General features: G+C 40.9%; 1 protein-coding gene across 2 annotated transcripts; it reads right to left on the minus strand.

Annotated features, from left to right (window-relative positions):
• Positions 1-3,560: 3,560 nt before the first annotated feature.
• On the minus strand, positions 3,561-17,875 carry LOC108137863 (gamma-aminobutyric acid type B receptor subunit 2). Of its 2 annotated transcripts, none has more exons than XM_017259796.2 (11): positions 17,507-17,875; positions 14,041-15,125; positions 12,964-13,107; positions 12,283-12,558; positions 11,253-11,504; positions 10,026-10,427; positions 9,326-9,627; positions 8,813-8,951; positions 7,553-7,828; positions 6,566-6,884; positions 3,561-6,270 (listed from the first exon to the last, which is right to left on the minus strand). In XM_017259796.2, the coding sequence occupies exons 2-11, from the start codon at positions 14,608-14,610 to the stop codon at positions 5,012-5,014; spliced, it is 3,939 nt and encodes a 1,312-aa protein (XP_017115285.1). In that variant the 5' UTR covers positions 14,611-15,125; positions 17,507-17,875; the 3' UTR covers positions 3,561-5,011. The 2 variants fall into 2 exon arrangements, with proteins under 2 accessions (XP_017115285.1, XP_017115284.1); XM_017259795.2 differs by having other exon boundaries at positions 14,041-15,306.
• Positions 17,876-19,710: the final 1,835 nt, after the last annotated feature.

Below are 19,710 nucleotides of genomic sequence, written 5' to 3' on the forward strand. Positions count from 1 at the left end.
CCAAATAAATCAACAAATAAATGTCGACCACTAATTTTATTTAGTCTCAAATAAATCAGTAAACTTAATTGGAATGGTTAAGAATCAATTACACGTTTAATAATGTTCTTTTCATAAATTTAGTAAAATATATAAAATAACACATATAAAAGACAAATAAGAATAAGTAAATAAAAGATTGTAAGCACTAAAATGAAAAGCTTGTTTAAAAATTATATAGTAATTTTGACCTATTCCAGTTTTCTATTGGAGGTGTAAATGTAATTTCAATTTTAATTCAAAGCAAATCAACAGACTAAGTTAAACTGTTAAAAACCAATTAAAGTATAAAGTATATTTATATGTACAAATTCAATAAAATAACAAACATTTTGTAGTCCAAAACAAATCAGTGGATAAAAATTAAGTATAATATGAATAAATAAATATAGTAATACCCATTAAATAAGCCCTCCTTTTATCTCAGTGTCCGCATCTCAATTAAAAGTGCGAATTGTCATCAGTGCGGAAAATGTTTAACGTGGATGTTTTTATGGCTGATTAAACACAAGGGTCGGGGTGGATAAGGCCCAGCCGAGAGATCCCAACCTGTGTACGAACATATTTTGTCATTTCCATCGCTGTCGGCAGCCACGTACCAAAAAAAAAAAAAACGCAAAGTTGAAAGAAAGCGCAGTGAGGAGGGAGAAAACTTTTTGGCCAACATTTCGGCATCGTTTGGCTTTGGCGCTTTGGCTTTTTCCTCCGATTTACCTCGCTTTTCCATCATGATGCTGCTGCTGCTGCTGCTGCTGTTGGCTTGTTATGTGTTGCTGTTTCAGTTCACTCGCTTCTTTGAATTACAGGCAGTGCATGGCAGGCAAATTTATTGGCAAATTGGGAGCACAGTGGTTTCCTTTCATTTCCCTTTTCCTGGCAGAGGGGCCCATGTGTGTGGAGTGTGTGTGTGCCCTCGCACTTGAGTGTATTTTTTACAGCTTGCTTTTTGTTTATGTTTATTTTATTGATTGAAAATAACTTAGTGCCGTTTTATGTGCCACCTTCTGGGCGAGAGGGTTGTGGGGGGAATAAACTCGAGCGCTTTATGCCAAAGGTAAATAAAGTGCAAGACATTGTGGGGTATAAAAGATGAGTGTGTGTTCCGTTCCCCGCCTCGTGGGAATCATTGCCGACCCTTGAGCATTGTTGCCAGCCATATAAACGAGCTCCATTCCAACGATAATCCTGAATAATTAGCGGGAATTGGCGCGTGGCTCCGCAGAGACACCATCGCATCGAGAGAGATCTGCTCACTTAATGCATTTTGGCATATGCGTAAATTGCTCACGGAGCGGGTGCTAATTAAGTGGGCTTTGTGCCCGGGGACTCAACTTTAATGAACCGACCGCAGAAGCACCCAAAGGGAACCCCAAACGGAACAATGTGTGGATACCTTTTTTTGGGCGAAAGCTCAACCTGTTGACCAAGCTGCTCATTTGTCAATGCCAGCGAAAAACATGAGTACAAGTGAGGGCAACAAGGGATTCAAGGTACTCGCAGGTTACACTGAAAGTTTTGCTATACAAGTTAAATAATAATTGGGTATACTATACAACTTTCTTAATTTAAAACGTAAATTAAATAACTATTTCTTAAAGTACAAGGCTTAATAAATAAAATTAAATATAATTCGGGGATACACCCACAAGAGTATACAAATTTAATTGATTAATTTAATTAATCAATAAATAAAAATTGGGACTATGTCCACCAGGGTCATAAAATTATAAAGTAATTTTGTTTAATAAATTATAAAATTGGGGATATATCTACAAGAGTAGACATAGTAGACAGAGTAATTAAATAAGTAATTGTGTTCATTAAAATATTAAATGTGAGGTATATTCACAATGGTCTTAAAAATAAATAAGTTAATTTATTCATTGAAATATGTATAAAATAATGTATCATATCTTGAAATACAAGTTATTTATAATAAATAAATAAAAAAGAACATGTTCACAAAGGTCCAAAAATATAATAGCTAATTTATTTGATTAATATTATATATTAAAATTTGGTTTATTTCCTAATGATAAAATTTATAATCATGTCTTCAAATACAGGTTTTTATGGTTGATTTATGTGTTTTCTTTTGCTTTCCCAAGAATGCTGATTAAACCTTTAAGTATTGACAAACTTTCCGAGAAATTCATCCTGATATCGCCACTGGCTGTCTACCCATTTTTATTCATTTCGTTTGGTCGTTGTCTTTTTTTTTGGGGGGGGTGGGACTGTCTCCGCCTCCGACTTGACCATATTAATTAGCTTGATTAAAATTAATATTTGCGCAACTTTTGCGACGCCACAAAATGTTGTCGACGACGAAAAGAACCGAAAGCAAATGCGGCGGGGGCGATGCAAAAGGGGCAGCAGCTGTGGCAAATATGTGCAATAAATAAACATTTCGCCGCTGTGACAGCCCTTCGGGCAAAAGGTACTCCAGCTGTAATATAGCAAATATAAAGACAGGCAGCTCCGTTTTATTGAGCGGAAGCGGAGCACGACCAGCGACCCCAGTCCTGCGACCTGCGACATGCGACCTTCGACCCCTAACCTCCGACCCCGCCGACAAACGTGGGGCCAAGTGGCAACAAAGTGTGCGCGGGGATAAATCCTGATGCGTCAGTTTGGAACCATGAAAGTGGGGAGTGGAAGCCACTGAATGGAGCCATGAAAAATGTTGGCGTATTCATTCGTTTCGGCAACGAGTGCCACCATCACATCTATCCCCAGCTTCTTTATTTTTGTGCACTGAAAACATTTGATGTGACTTTCCAACTCAACTAAAAATTTAATTTGGGAACGTTGTGACTATTTTTAACATGAATGTAATGTAACGTAATCAGTTGTATGAAACCATTTTTGTATAAATTCTTCCATAAATATAAATATATCCATAGGAATTTAAATAAAAACTGTTTAAACTCTCTTTAATATATATAAACCTAGAATATCTTTTTTAAAATAATTTTTTAAAATTAGAATGACACTTAAATAACACTATAGATATTTACAAGCAAACCCTTATGAATGTCCGGGGATTTTCTTTGTGTGCCCTCATCCCTTCTTTAGAAACACGTCCTCGTTGTCGCCACTGTTTATTTGGCCGATTCCGTTTCATGTGCTTTTTGTTTTACGAGCATAAAGATAAATTCACACGCCACCAAACTCACGAGGATTTGGGGAGCAAAAGTGCAGAAGCACAAATGAAAAAGAATCCGGGGTTCAGGTAAGGTCGACCGCCCGCCGTTTTCGGTCATCCGATTTATTTATTTATTTATGGTAACAAATTGCAGCGTCAACTTAATCACCGAGTTCTATTAGTTTCGGTGGCCATTGTACCATTGTATTCGGCAGGATCCGCTTGGCCAACTCATTTCACGGCCCTATACAAAGTCATTTCTCCTGGCCCGCCCGACATTTGTATCTTTATTCGGCATCCGCTGCAGCGGTTTCGGTTCCCCCGAGGCGGCACTCAATAAAACAAGTTTAATAAATTAATCATTATTCTGGCATGGCAATTCTGCCTAGACTGTTTTCTGTTTATTCAAGTTATCCGAGTGGTTGGTGGAAGGTTCGGGAGAGTATGGTTTTTCTGGAGGGGATCGAATTGGACTACAATACTAAAACTTACGGCTTAGTCTTGAGCAGTTCTCAAGTGTCTTGGCTTTTGCCCTAGCAACTCTGGACTCCTACATGATTCATGGTTCGTCTGTGATGATTAATCATAATGACTGACTCTGCTTACCCCAACTACACTACTCTGATTCTCGGCTGATGCTAAGTCTAAACTTTAAGTACGAGATACTTAGTATTGCTCACTGGATACACTGTAGATACACCGCAGATATTGCCCTCCTGCGGCGGCACAACAACTAGAAAACAAACACTAATGCAACTACTTATAAGGATAATAATGGACAAGGGTTAAGGAGCGGGCAAATCACAACTTGCGGGGTTAACTGGAACTGGTTGACAAGCTCTTCTACTTAGCCTAGATGACAGGATCAAAACACCTCGATTTATCTATTTTTAAGAATTCAAAAAAAATAAAAGAATAAATAAAACATCAGAGAAAGAAAACAATCTTTGGTACTGATCCCTAAAACATACATATTACATATGTATATCTCTGAAACTTTAAAAAATTATTTAAAAACAAACAAATCTTAATCTATAAATACCATAAAAAAATAAACTTAAAACTTGGCAACTGTAGTCGTAGTATTTTTACATTTCACTGAAATGTTAGGAAAAATATATATATATATAAAAAATCTTAATATATAATAAAAAGTTAATAATCTTAAAAATCAACATAAACAAGAACCTGATTTTTCGTTTAAAAAAACCTTATTCCCGTTAAATATATAAAAAATTGAGTTTGTAATACATTTACATTTCTCTGGAAAGTTAAGAAAATATTTGTAAAATACAATAACAAATAAATAATATAAAACACTACAAAAAAAAACCACAATCCTGTCAATTTCTAAAAACTTGGCAACATGAGTTAGTAAATACACTAGGAGTTTCGTTCAATAAGCAAATACTGATGATAGTTTTTAGAAAACTTTGCTGATTTGAAAAAACAACGACTCAATATATAGACGAATTCTAAATTTCCAAAACTGTCTTAGTTTAATTTGTAAATTTTATTTCTATTTCTAGGCAGAGCACAATGTGTCTGCATTTTTCTCTGTGTGGCTTACACTCCGCTAAGTTCAGGAAGATGACTAGCTATGGGTGATAAACCAAGGAAAAGGGGGCTGGGTTCCTATCGTGACTTATCTAGCGTTTTACCCTAATGCGTTTGATTGCTTTAAGCTGATGATTGGTCAGTTGCACACGCGCTGTTCTGGGTGGCAGAATCTGTCGTGGGCGTGTCGTTAAATAATTGCTTGGTGTTTCTCCTTTGTAATTGACAAGGACTTGGACTTGGAGTTGGATAAAGGACAGGGCATCTAATCTAAGACGTCTGCTGCTGCTGCTGCTGCTCCTCCTCCTGTGAATCACCCAGGGAAAGCCTCGATTTAGCCGCCGTCTCCATGGATTTCCAGGTGCCGCCACTGGTGGCCTGTTGCAGGGAAATACGTGGTATGGACTTGCAGCTGCCCAAAATGGAATTGCTTTCCCCGGGACGATCCTCGGACTCGGCCAGGGCACTGAGGCTACAAGTGGGCGGCAGAATGCGGTGGGGAAAGCGAGGGGAACCACGCACCCGCTCTCTTAAACTGGGCGCTGGTTGCACCACCGATGGTCTTCGGTTGCTGGGCAGTTGAAAGTTCACCTTGGTCTCCAGCAGCTTCACATACTTGCCACCCAATTCCTCTGCCCCCGAAATGGTGGATATGGGCAAGAAATTCGGATCCTTGGTGAGGTGATCCAGGTGGGTGCCACTTTTGGTCAGGGAACCCCTGTGAATTGGTTTCAAGTGGTGGTGATGATTGCCATTTGGATGGGAGGACGACGACGCCGACGACGACTCCACGGGCATAGCAGAATCCTGATTGGGATTATTGTAGATGGCATTGCAGGAGGCCGTTTGCGAGGAGGGAATCAGACGGGTGAACAGACCCATGTGCGATTTGAAGGCCGCCTTCAGACCCTTTTGATCCGCCAAACTGGCCGTGGAGCCCTTGTTACTCGAAGTGGTGCGCGAGAATATCCCTCGCAATCGGTTGATCAAGCCTGTCTTGGCCTCCGTGGCCTGTTGGTGGGCTAAGCGGAGGTTGATCAAGTCCTGTGCCGGCAGACAGGCTTCCTCCAGTTGGGGCTGCGAGGCGAAGGTCACCGAGCGCCTCATCGGTATCTGCATGTACTCCGCCGAGGGCCAACTGGCCCGAGGAATCACCGGTGGCAGCACGGAGAGCAGGAGATTCGGTAGTATTCCCGAAATACTCGGTGTCCGGGTTTTACTGGCAGCTGGCGGAGGAACTTGTGATATCCCAGTGGTGATTGTCAGTTCCGGCTTTAGGTGACCGCCAGTACCTCCCGCAAGCAGTGACGTGGAGGACGAAGTCGTTGTCGACGTGGTGGTCAGTCCCGTTTCCAGCAGACGCTCCAGCTTGCGGATCTCGGCATCCAGTGCCTGGATCTCCTTTTTGTAGACCCTGTTTTGCACTTCCACGCGATACTGCAGTTCCCGGCGATCGTCCACCACGAATCGACGGGTGTTGCACTCCATCTTCAGACCCATGCTGTGGATCACTGGGTCAATAATGTCGTCTGTGGGTAAACAATCGGGTTATGTGGCAATAATGTGACAAATCAATAAGCACAACATCCGTTTTAGAAAGAGTTACCAAATTAGTTAGATGAGTCTATATTAGTATATGTTTGATTGACTTGTGTTGAAGTCTGGATGAAAAGAAAAATTGTGTTCAACAGTACAAAATGATAAGCCTAAATAGTTGAGTTTAAACATTAAGTTGAAATTAAGAATCATTAGAAATATTTTCTAAAATTAATGAATAACTAGATACTAGACAATTTGAATATTGTTCGACTGACTAATACTTACTTCTCGCCCAGATGTCGTGCAGTTTGGGAATGAAGAGCAGGCAAAGCGTTGCCGTGGTGCTGGTTAAAATCAGTGCCGTTATGGTTATGAAGGCCAGGGTGACTCGCTCTGAAATCAAGTTGGCCAGCACAACGACGATGGCGCTTGTGATGACCACACTGTAGACAGACACGCCAATGTACTGGGAATCGTTCAGGGCAGGGATCTTCACGTGTCGCGTCTCCCAGGCCATGTACACACCAACCACGAGGAGGAGACCCTTGTAGGCGTAGAGGACACTTAACCACGTTTGTGTGTGCTGCGAACGACATACCTCCACCTGAAAACGATAACAAAATACAAACAACCTAATTGAGATTCATTTTATTTGTGAGTGTTCCTAATACCATAACTTTATTTATATATTGTCTGCCAAAGAAAACGTTGAATTTTTCAAAAGCATTTAATCCATCCGATGAATAAAGAAAATCCATAAAAACGATATTTATTTTGTTATATTTTTAACACGTTTTTGTTTTCTGTTCGATTGAGTACGTTATTGATTTATTTTACTTTTTTTGAATAACAACTTTTCATAGAATCTCCCCTGTCTGCGTTAAATAAAGCAATCAAATCAAAATGAGATTTAATTGAATAAATAAGAGCTTTGCAAATAATATTTAACTTGTTTGCATTATTATTTATGTTATAAGCAAATAAAAACAAAACTGCAAGTGAAAGCCTTTAAATTTTAAATTTTAATCGGCTGCTTTTTGGTTATTTGTGTCTATGGACTAGAAATATACACTGCATTTGAAAATAAAACCGAATAAAAGGTATAAATATTTTGTTTAAAAATTAATATTTAATTTAAGCAATTTTCTACATAAATGATTTAAGTTAATCAAATTGCCATGGTACTGTGTTTACAAATAAATAAAAATACTTTTAAAATAATGAACGAAAGGCTTTAATGCGTTTATTTTTATCTTAATCTACATATATTACCTGTGGCTGGTAGACGACACTTCTATCGATGGCGCTTATCTCGAGCGTTAGGTTGTGTAGATGCCGCTCCATGGGATCGGTGACCACCCACAGGGTAACCAGCAATGCATCCACCAGAAGCAGCCCACCGACGAGCAGGATCAGCTGGATGTCCTGCAGCATCTTGTCCTTGAAAACACTTCCAGTGCGCGTGAAGATCCTATGAACTCTGTAGGTTTTGGCAAACATCGATCCAAAGGCCAGCGAAAATCCGGCGGACAGAAGGTAGACGCGTGCCTGCAAGACATCATAAGCGGATCAGGCGGAGGTTAGGGGGAGGTAATACTGTAGTAATACACTAAATGTCATGTCAGGCAGAACCAAAGAAAACAAAAATGGGAGGAAAACAAGTCATCAATGGACCACAATCCTTGGAGTGGTGGATTGGACTTTGTTGTGCGTTTCAAATTTATGCAAATAAAGGAATATCACAAAAGTTGTAAACTCCCGTGTCATGTGTTTGCATTTTCCTGCCCCCCAGTCACCACCACTCCTCCACTTGCAACAATAACAAAACACAAAAAACAAACAGGCAACTCGAAAAGCGGAACAACCGGAGAAATGGTTACAGGAACAGAAACAGAAACAACAGCGACCAGCAAATTTCCCAGGAGTGGCGTTCGAGGCGGTTGTTAAGGCGGAGAAGGGGGCGGGGCAGCAGATCTGGATGGAAAGCTCGTCAAACTCGACTTGTCTTCTAGCTTAAAGAGCAGCAGATTTGCAGTCAAATTCGTCGTCTATTTATAGCCAGCAGGAGTAGTCGAGCTTGTAAAAAAAAACACTGGAAAAAATCTATTTATAAGTCTATAAAACAATAAATTATCTGAACAAGTTATGAATTGTTTAACCGTCTTATAAACAAAATATTGAAAATAGTTTGACCAACATTCAGTTCAATTTTTTTGTAATTTTCTTTTTCTTTTATATAAAATATTGTTTGACTAACTTTCAGTTAAATGACTTTGTAAATTAAACAAATTGTATATATTTATACATATGTTGTAACATTCAACTTTAACCTAACACTAGTGAATAATATATTTTTTTCAGTGGATAAATAAAGCAAACACATGAACGCGACTCGAAAGTTAGCAGCCTAAAACTGAAAGTCATATTTGATGAGGAGCCCTCATGCTTGCTTACACACCAGCAACCAAAAACCCAGAAACCCGTCAAAGTCAAACAAAGAAAGCATTTCGGCGCCGAAGGATAACAACTCACCGTGCAGACCGTGGCGAAGGAGTCCTCCGCCGAGGGCAGCGTCGAGTGGTCCAGACCCAAAAGGATGACGGTGGCGTACACAAAGATGCAGCCCACTGCGGTGATGTTGCTCAGCTTGGGGCTGGAAAGTTTAATTGCCCTGTGGAGTGAGATGGGAGAATGTGTGATGGTTATGAGACTAGGTGCCTCAAGTGCTTCAGCGAAAAAGTGCGAAGTAAGCACTGCGAACGGAACATATAAATTAAACTATATATATATCGATTACTAAAGAGTTGAGAAGAAATCATGTAATCAATTAAAACTTAGAAATTGGTTGCAAGTGATTTGTAACTTTACCTAAAAAGAAACCCCCAACACAAGATAAGGAAATTTAACTATGTTTTGAAGGTTAAAGAACATACCCACCTCAAACTAAATTATCACTTCACTTTATTTATTTTTAAAAGACCATAATGGCAAATAAAATATTCAAAGAAGTATAAAGCCAAGTGATTTATGGTCTATTCGCCTTACTTGAGTTTGCGAAAGTGCAGATTGAAGGCGAGAAAGGCTATGGCCAGGGCAATTCCCACGCTTGAGAGCGTGGCGATGGTGTAGAAGGCCAGTGGTGCGATGGTGGCCACCCGCAGCTTGAACACCCGCTTGGCGATGGGCACCTGACCGCTGTGCCACTTCACCGGACGGCAGCGAGGGCACCGGAAGTCCAGGGCATCCGTCGCCGGATAGTAGAGGGCCACCGGTTCCAACAGGCCGCGCTGGATTTGATAGAAGGCTGTGGTGCCAACGCGATCCGGACCACTGAACGAAACAGGACCCTAAAATATATTAAATACCATTGAGAAACAAGAATGCCTAAGAAAACTTTATGAATTTCAGTAAATTTCACTAATTCTAGGAATAACATAATGCAACCGTGTAAAAAAATATCAATTTATGTGGGTACTCCATTTCGTAGGGACAAATAACATTAAAAAATCATAGTTGCAATTCCTTAGAACTGCATTTTATTTACAATCATGTTTTATGAAAAGCAAATGTTGTTTTCACCGCATTTCCTTAGGTACTCCTGCACCTTTTACAAAGTCTCAATTGTTGTCTTGCGTAATTTTTTCTAGGTCACTGATTTCTTTTGATTAAGATACCAATCAAAATTGTTTGAACCTTTTACAAAGTCTCAGTTTGTTGCCTTGTGTGAGATTTTCTAACTACTCACCGATACGCCCAAGAAGTGCAGTTTGCCCATCTGCTGCAGGAACTCCCAGGCCATGTCACTGCGCGTGTAATCGAATCCGTCCAGCTTCGATTGCTCCTCGTTGCGCCGCCAGTGCTCCTCGGCGGCTCTCAAGGCCAAAGCAATGGCCCACACGGCATCGTAGGTCTGCGGTGCATACTGCGATATGGCCTCCGGGAAGAGATGACCTCCGCTTCCTCCACTGCCACCCAATCCCCTTCTACTCCTCCTTCTCCTTCGCCGACGGCCCGCATCCGAATCCGATTGCGGTGCAGCGATACTGATCCTGGAGCCAGAGTTAGTGCCAGAACCAAAACCTAATCCATCCTGGCCATGGAACTGGGCGGATTGTTTGCGCAGCTGTGAGTTGAACATGTGATTGTTCTGTGAAGTGGAAACGCGATTAAACAGACCACGAATGCCGCAGGAATGCCGCCAGTAATGAGATTGCCCATACCAAAGATCCCCATCTCCCACACTCCTGCCACCATTTCATGACCAGCACTAAAGAAGCCATAAAAACGCGTCTGCGATGGCGAATGGTGAATGCGAATGCGAACGCGATGACAGGCAGGGCTTAGGCGGCCCACTTGGCAATCACCATCACCATCGCCATCGCCAGAGCCATCGCAAAACGCAATCGCAGCCTCGGGATTGTCTAATCAAATAAATCATTTCATTTTGGACGCGCGCAGAAAGGACAGACTCAATAGGACAACGAGCAGGACGACGAGAAGGACCAGGCAGTTGAAAAAAAAAAACCGGAAAGAAAATTGAACGCAATGCTAAAGGTACACTTAAAGAAATTTTAAATTCTGGACAATTCTGGTTACAAATGACTAAATAAACTGACCGTCTTATTGAGTTTACATTTCAAATGTTCATTGTTCATTTGATAGCGTTTTTAAGGAATCTTAAAATTAAGTTTTAAATTGATTTTGTCTTTACTAATATTATTTAATTATATTTTAAATTTTTCTGGATTTTATTATTTGATTCATTTGATTTTTAGCAAATTTTAGCCTACTAAAAAAACAGAATTCTTAATAGAGACTACGTTTTCTAGAATTAATTTTATTTGTATTTATACTTTAAATAACCAATCAAATTGCTTGACCTATTGAGTTTTCGAGGGAGAGAAGTTTTGTTTGTGGTTATGGAATCAAGTTCTGAATATAATTTTTGTGCAGTGCCGCCTCATAGACTCACCAGTCCGCTGTAGCTGACGTTGTTGCCCACGATGCTGTTGTGCGTGGACACCACGATTAGGTTCTCGACGGCCAGCTGCAGTTCGTGGTTGGAGCAGGCGGTTCGCTGGTCCGGCCACCAGGGGGCGCCCATGCTCTCGTGGAGGATCCAGGCGTAGTCCGCCCCGAACATTCGCAGCCTGTAGGCCTCGCACAAAATCTGGGGGGCCAGTTCCTGCGAGAAGCTGCCGATGATGATGCGCGTGTCCGTCTCCTGTGGCGATATGTAAACGGTATGAAAGGAAGCGGCATTTGGCCATTTGTCATTTGTCATCCTTCGATTTGCACTTGTGCCCGCCCACACTCAAAACAAAGAGTGTAAGAATCATGCTGAAAGAGGAGCTCTGGGCGATATGGTGGCATTTATCCACGCGAGTACAGGGAATTGTCTTAAACCAATAACTTAAAGGCGAGATAAGTAAAACTACTTATACTTAAAAAGAGAATAATGAATACTATTATGCGGAAGAATATACTCTTGAGCTATGGAAAAAAAACTACTCTAAATTAAGTAAACTAATTATTTCTTAATACATATATCTAAATATGTTTATCCAAAAAACAAAAATGAAAATAAATTGCTTTTAATAAGAAAAGTCTATATATATATGTAGAACTAGAATATCTTCTTAAGCTATAAAAATAATTGGAATAAAATATTATTCAATAATATAATTACTCAATAATAATAGGAACAGAATATTTAGAAATTAAATATTTTATTAAATACCCCTTTGTGGGATATAACACTGTTGGGCTTGGGCACAAAAATGTTGGGCCATTGGCCAAATTAGTATTTCCAAGAAAATAAATATTAAAAAGTTGGTTTTCATATGATGGCCTTTAATACATTGCTATAATGTGTGCTTTTAATGCTCTAAAAATAAAACCCAAAAACTAATGAAATTCAAAATGTGCCATAAAATCGTCCAACAGCTTGCATTTATTGTTAATACTTTGGTGCACTCAGGGCACTTATGTTTTTGGCTCACCCTAAGTAGCAGCAGTTGCTCCTTGAAGTCGGTGGCCGCAAAGGTGATGGTGGCGGCACAGGATATGTTGGCCGCCTCCAGCTCGGTGACCAAATTGTTCACCGCCAGCGAGTGGACCTCCTCGTTCTGCGAGAATGTGGTCACCGTTCCCCAGCCAAACTTCCGGATGAAAGCAATCCTAGCCGGATTGTGCGAGGAATCCGGGGCCACGGTCCTGTAGAAGTAGGGAAACTCCCGCCTGTCGCTCAACGCTGGCGATGTGGAACCAAAGGATACCTTTTATCGAAGGAAATCGTTACAGTATCTGCGTATGCTAAAGGTCGCTTTAAATGCAAGACATGCTCTGCCAGGAATCCAGCCCTCCAGCCAACCAACTCATGTGTCTTCCCAGCCCACTCATTTAACACACGCACAGCCCAAAATGAAACTTCAAAGGCCAAATGCAAATGTTCTAAGTGAATTTGTGGACCTCATAATTTGTGGGCTGTGGAAATGTTTATGGCTCAAAGGTTTATGGGGTGCTGCTGGATTCCCCTAGCATTTATGCTAATCGGAGCCACGCACGTGAGTTGATTAGATTTTTGAGAAATGGCCCAATTAGGTGGCATGGGCGGATGATAGATGAGATGAACCGAATAAGGTGGATATCTACATTTTAATCAGTGGCACTGGGTGACTCACCTGCACAATGTTCCAGTAGGGCACCACCTTGGCCAGGCTTTCGGTGACCTCCGAACAAGCCGATCCCAGTAGCATCACCATCCTGGTCGATGGCTGTGTGTAGATGGCATGGAAAAAGCGATCCACGCCCACTCCAGGATCACACTGATGATTGCCAGAAGCAAAGCAAGGTGGCAGAAAGTAGGGATGAGCAGCGAGAAAGTGGGAGAAAGTAGAGATGAGCAAGGGGGTGGCAAAATAACAGGGGGCAAAGACCGTTGTTCACCGAATCGTTTCGCCGTCATAAAAAAAACGGCAAGATGGCGCAATAAACATTTTTAAAATGTCGACTTTGATAGAGGCACCGCCGGAGATGCGGCTCCAGATATGACTGTCTGTTTTGGGTAGATGTGCATATGCATACACTATAAAAACCATAAATTTTAAAACTAGACTCGAAAAGAAACCGTTTACAAATGTGAAAGTGGTTCGATTGAAATTCCTATTGTTAATTTTAAAACTTCATATCACATTTTAAATACCACTAAAAAGCAACCGTCTAAGAATGTGATATTGATTCTAAAATTCTAGTTGATATAATTTCCCATTTTAATAAATAAAAACCAGATTTGATAATACGAAAACCATTAAATTAAGTAGTAAAATGTCAAGTTTAGCAAAGAGCATTATTTAATAAAGTACCGAAATCTGAGAAGGAGGTAATGAATATAATCTCTTTAAGTATTTCACTGACTCATACTCTATCCTGAAAAATTTATTGATAGCAGTTCCCTGATTTTCTGCAGTGTCTGTAGCTCTTGTACATTTGCGTGCCCCATCAAAGCGGGAACGACTCATCGCAATAAAAGTGCCTCAGACGGAACGTTGATGACATATTTGCCCCTCTTTTAGGACCGCAGCCGCAGCTGCTCTCCGTTCTGTTCTTGTTGCTGCAGATTTTCTTATTAAGTTTTAATGTTGCACGCGCTACTAAATGAAAATTCAATTTCGTAATGGAACAACACAACGCCGCCTAGAAGGAGCTTCTTTGGCATGGCTTCTCCTCTCTCTCTTTGCAATTACAATTTTTAAACTCACCTGAGTATCGTTGGTCACCAGTTCCAGAGTGTAGCCTGGCAGCAGACGCTTGCTGTTGATGTGCTCTACGGCCATGGTGGCGGCTCCCAGTTCACTGAGGCCATCCGGTCGTGGCCCCCTCGATGTGGAGAGCTCAAAGAGTCCGAGCAGCACGATTTTGCCATGATTGCGCTGCATTTCGGCCGGCGACATGCGGCGCTCACTTTCAAACACCTGGTTGACCTTCAGGTAGCGCTGCCTGGGTGGCAAACTCACCAGTGGGTGGTGCAGGTGGGAGGCATTGGTGCTGCCGGGCAGATTACTGTGCGAATTGAGGCGCTGCTGTCGGCGTTTGACTTTCGTCCGTTTGTATTTCCAGTCGGAGCGAGGGGACACTGCTGGCGAACTGCTGGTGGATGAGGTGCTAATTGAGGCCGCAGCCGAAGCAGCACCTGGCCTAATTGCCTCGTAGCCCAGGGCCTGCAGCTCGGCCGAGGACTCCATGGCTGCCGCTGCCGCTGTTGTCCAGGCAAGGGCCAGGAATAGACCAAGTCCCATTGCCGGCCAATGTCCCGGTTGAATTATGCGCATCCCGTCGGCAATGGCCAATGGCCCATTAATCACCAAGGCATTTGAATCGCAGGCAATCAGTGAGAGGTTGCAGCAACAAAAACGGCACAAACACACACACACACAGGACAAACAGGACACACAGGACACACCGGAATATATATCGCCGTTTTATGCACTCTGCCGACAGGATACGCTTATCGTTTCGTTCTGCTCCTGCTCCCACCCCTGCTCCTGCTCCTTCCTACTGTATCGGCGTCAATTTTATCGCCTTTTTATTGGCCTCACTTTTGCTGGCATTTTGTATCTTTTTGCTCTGCCGCCTTCCGCACACGCTCACACTCGCTGTGCAAAGTATTCGACCATAAAAGTATGCAATGCTGAGGAGATTGTCGATGGGTGCGATTCACGGGATTGGGTGACACGGAAAAAAGTTGCACAACAAACAGTTTGGAATTTATAGTCCAGGGTGTTAATAATTCTCAGAGCCAGCAAAGCAATCAATTGCCAATTGGTTAGTTTATGTAGAAGTATACCTTTACATATAAATTTATTCATCGATTAATTACACATCATCTTGAAAATATATTTCGCATTGATCACACGTTTATAAGTTTTTTTGTTCTAAAAGTAAGTTTTAAACCATCCAATTCCACACTTCAGTTCAGTTTTATTTTGTCACAAGGATAATAACTTCCTTTTAGCACTTTTACCTAACTTTTTAGTTATTAAAGTCGAGTTATATAATAGTAAACAAAATAATTTAAGAAACAGGAGGCCTTTGTGTAAACATCGATTTTTCTCCATGTGAAAGTGAATGGTCACGGAAAACCCAAATCGAAAATACTTGGGGAGCCCCAAAAGGCATTTTTACGCCAATTTGCCCGTTGAAAAGGATTAAGACGAAGTCTTCGATGAAATGGACACGTCCCTTCGTTTGCTTCCCCACTTTTGCCACCTCCTTAAATGTTGTTCTTGTGTGGCTGGGCTGCCACTTGGCCATTACTTTTTATGCTAATGGCCAAACATTTTGCGCTTTCATTGCGGCCTTTTGGGCTACTTTTTGTCGAGTCTCACGCGCCAGAGATTTCAGTGAAACGTTTTCTCTCTGTATGCGCGCGTATGCATAATTGTTTCGAGATTACCAACTTGCAGTCCACCCACACCCCTCTCACCCACACCTAAACCCACTTTATGGACGCTTTGTTTCGTGCTTTCTGCTTTGTTTCAATTTTGCAGCACGCTTTTCGCTGTTCGCTTAAAATAACTTTTTGGCCCATTTCGTTGTGAAGCCCCCGCTTTGTTTTGTCCTCAGAGTTCTTGCTGCGAACAGTGGCGTGCCCCTAAAAGGGGGGGGCCGGTCCAACCCCACTTAACCCCTCTTTGGCACTCTTTAACCCTTGGGTGCACCGCCTACAGTTGACATTTGCCCTCCACCCTCCGCTCTCTCCTTGCCTAACCCCTTTTGCACTGGGCTACTCGTGTAACTAACAACTCATATTTGTATATGCACTGGCGAAAAACAAGAAAAACCAAACAAACTTTGCTTGAAGCTTTCATTTCAAGACTGAAATCTAGGTGAACAATGGAAACTTCTTCAGAATTTGCGAACTAGTAAGTGAGTTTTGACACTTAATTCCTTAACAAGTTTGGATAATGCTTTGATTAAACTGGTTGTCTGAAAATGTAATTACTTAATTTGACAAACTGCAATGTTAAAAGGAAATTAAGGTATTTTTCCAAATGCAATTGGGTATTGACTTTTAAATTTAACTTTAAAATTGATTTCATTTAAGCCAGCTTATCTTGCTATTAATATTGAGAGCTTGGCTGAAATAAATTATCAAGAGTGAAATATAGCATTGCAATATAACTAAAATGGATTTTGTTTAATGCGTCCGTATTTCAAAATTTGTTTGATTGTGCATTGTGCATTGACATTGCTTAAAAAAAGGGGATGATAAAATCACTTCAATACACACTTTTATCAAATAATCTAATTTGAATGGAATTAAATTTGTTATTGATTCCAAATGATACATGTTAAGTGATTTTAATTTTAGTTTTGTTAACTCTGCTCGTCTGGTTAAATGCTTGTTTTGAAATTTAATTATGAACTATCGCAACGCAATTTACTTAAACCATTGTGACCATTGTTAATTAAATACGTTGTATTGTAATGTATTCCAGAAAAGAGATTGTATGTTTGATAATTTCTAATTAAAAACAGATCAAATCAGTCTTGGTGTAACACTATTAAAAATTAATAAAGTTTAAGACAGTTTCAGTTGACTTAGTAAATGTGAAAAAGTTGGAGAATTGAAGTGTTTAAGAAATCTATTAATAAAAATTTTGTTCTAAAAATTCTATTAAATTGTACTTTTTTGATTATAAAAAAAATTCCCTTCCTTTCTCTGTGTGCAGTGTACATTTGAGTATATGAATATTTAGCTGCCTTTCTCCTTTGGTCCTTTCTATTATTCTGCCATATTTCACAATTGTTGCCGTGGTATTTAAACCTGCACTTATTTATGGCTATGTGTGCAACAACGGCCCCCTCCCTTTGGTCATCGCTCGCTTTAGTTGTTATTTTCATGCTTGACATAAATTATGCAAAATGCTGGCTGCATTTGTAATTCAGATTCCATATTTCGCTGCTCGTCGTGTGTAAACTGTCAAACTGCAACTGCAACTGCAACTGCAAGTGCAACTGCTGCTGGCACAAAATGTGGTGGCAAAAAATGAAAGAAAGAAAAACCGAGGGAGTTATGTGTGGAGACTACACTTCTTTGCCCAGTCAGAGATGCCATCCGAGATGCGATGTCAGAATGCCTGATGCGATTTGTTATGCAGCCAATACTCGGCTGCAGGCTGTGTGGGTGTGGGAAATCGCTTCGGGGATTTCCACAGGGATTACCATAGACAATGCAGATCCACTTTTTTGGGTTCACTTAACTCAGCTATGCTCTCGATATGCAGGCACAATAATCTTGGCTTACGAGTATTGTCTTTGCTCAGTCGTAGGAGATTGCATTCATAAATATTGCGTATATGACATAGGGCACACACACACTAACACTAACACTGCACACTGCACACTGCACACAAATGACAATTTATTGGCATTACATTCATATTTAAGCCATAATTTAATTTGTTTTACTTTCTTTGAGGTTTAGGCAAACGAATCACGCACGACGACGGAGGCTTGTAGTTTTTCGAGTATTTTATTTTATTTGCCGACTTTCGGCGACGGCAATGTGCAACCAACGAGCTCCAGACCGCAACTGTTGGCCGCCGTCGAAGTCGCGCTGCTTTTGTCTGACGAATCGCAGATTGAATGGGCATCCTTCGAGGAGGCTGAGGTTTCAATTTCCATCATCAACCTTCAACCGGCTTCTCTCTTTCTCTTCGCCAAATTTTCAATGCGCCTGCGCTGTGAAAAGCGCGCCAAAATTTCATTCATGGAAGCCAGAAACTCAGAGTTGGGGGACAGCAGAGCAGCACACAAGCAACAAGCTGCGGCAATTGAAAACTGTGCCGGAAAAGTTTAACTTTAAATTATGCAAATTAATGCCCAACATGAAACTAAATAATTTGCAACTGTTTTAATGAAAAATTCATTTATCTCGCTGCCAGAATACAGCCAGCTGTCGATTCGCATTTCGCATTTCGCCGTTCGTCTTTTGCCAGAGAAACAGTAAATTGATAACAGAAAACACTGAACGCTGAACACTGAACACTGAACAATGGCGGACTGACAGCGAGGACACTCTTAATTATGGCTGCATTGAGTCAGTCAGCCAGTCTGTCTCAAATTGAAATACCCGCCTTGGCATTTGTTAAACATTCCAACAGACATTTCTGCTTTTTTACAGCTTAGCTTGACTTGCATAACATGCCCGAGTTTATTTTTCCTTCCTTTTTCCGGGCTGGCTGGCCTTTTGCTCGGTTCGGTTTCGTTTTCGTTTTCGCTTTCGTTTCCCCTATTGAGCTGCAATGAAAAATAATTTGATTTGATTGCTGCTTCTCATCCACTTCCATCCGCTTTCAATGGTATCCATTCAAAAAATTGAAATTAATTTTCTGGCCTTGTCCTCCGTCCTCCCATCACCCACCACCCACCACCCACTACCACAATTCATGTGGATAACTGCATGCGAGTGGAATGGAGAAAGTTGATTTTATGAGCTGCCAAACTGCAGTTTGCACAAACTCACAGGGCCCCCTTCATTACTTTTCTCTGCTTACCCCCCCCGCCGCTCGGGCAATCCATTTGCAAAAATGATTCAATTCATTTTTCATGTACACTAGAAACAATATTGTTTTTAACATAAAATGTGAATTTTGTTTCCACTAAAATGCTGAGCTAGAAAGAGATCTAATAGTACAAAAAGTCAGGGACCGAAAATAATCGTTAATAATATATAAAAATCACCATGAAGCTATTGAGCTACATTAAAATGCTATAAATAAACATATTAATTCTGATTTCTTATTAAATAAACCAAAAAGAATTCTTCTAATTTAGGACTTCTGCTTATATAAATTTTAAATAATGGTTTATATCAAGAAGAATTCGCAGTTGTTTTTCATGTCTGCATTTTAATATGTGACTTACGAATAAGTATATTGCTATTTGGGTAACAATTTGTTGTTTCCTTGCTCTTTAAGCTATATAATAACCGTTTGTATATTAATGTCAAAGTAAAATTAAATTTAAATCATAGTTTTTCTGTCTGTGTGTGACGACATGCAAGGTGACGACTGGGTGGCGCAAATAACGAACCAGCCAAAGATTGCGATTATCGCCACTTGACTTGAGTTCCAGCCTCGTTGGCGCCATCCATGCAAATTTGATGGCACTTCATCCTCCACCTCTGCGCCTCTGCCTCCCCACCCCATTGTGCCTGCTCGGGCGCTAAGTGACAGAAAGATACAGCATCCAATGGATTCCGGTAGTTTCGGGGACAATGGCAGTGTGCAATGGGGATTTCGAATGGGAACGGGATTGGATTGCGACTTTTGTTTGGTTCCTTTGGCTAAAGTTGGCAAATAAAATGCAATTACACCGCAAAACTCAATTTCAAGTGTCAAAAGTTGCACTGCACTTAAGAAGTT

The sequence above is a fragment of the Drosophila elegans genome, unplaced genomic scaffold (genome assembly GCF_018152505.1).
Source record: "Drosophila elegans isolate 14027-0461.03 unplaced genomic scaffold, ASM1815250v1 contig_814, whole genome shotgun sequence".
In the NCBI taxonomy this organism is placed as follows: domain Eukaryota; kingdom Metazoa; phylum Arthropoda; class Insecta; order Diptera; family Drosophilidae; genus Drosophila; species Drosophila elegans.

Coding starts and splice junctions, on each gene's coding strand:
- LOC108137863 (XM_017259796.2), bottom strand. CDS start 14,610: ATGCGCATAATTCAACCGGGACATTGGCCGGCAATGGGACTTGGTCTA. Junction 11,505..12,282: donor AGCAACTGCTGCTACTTAGG/GTGAGCCAAAAA, acceptor ATATCGCCACAG/GAGACGGACACGCGCATCAT. Junction 9,628..10,025: donor TGCACTTCTTGGGCGTATCG/GTGAGTAGTTAG, acceptor AATATATTTTAG/GGTCCTGTTTCGTTCAGTGG.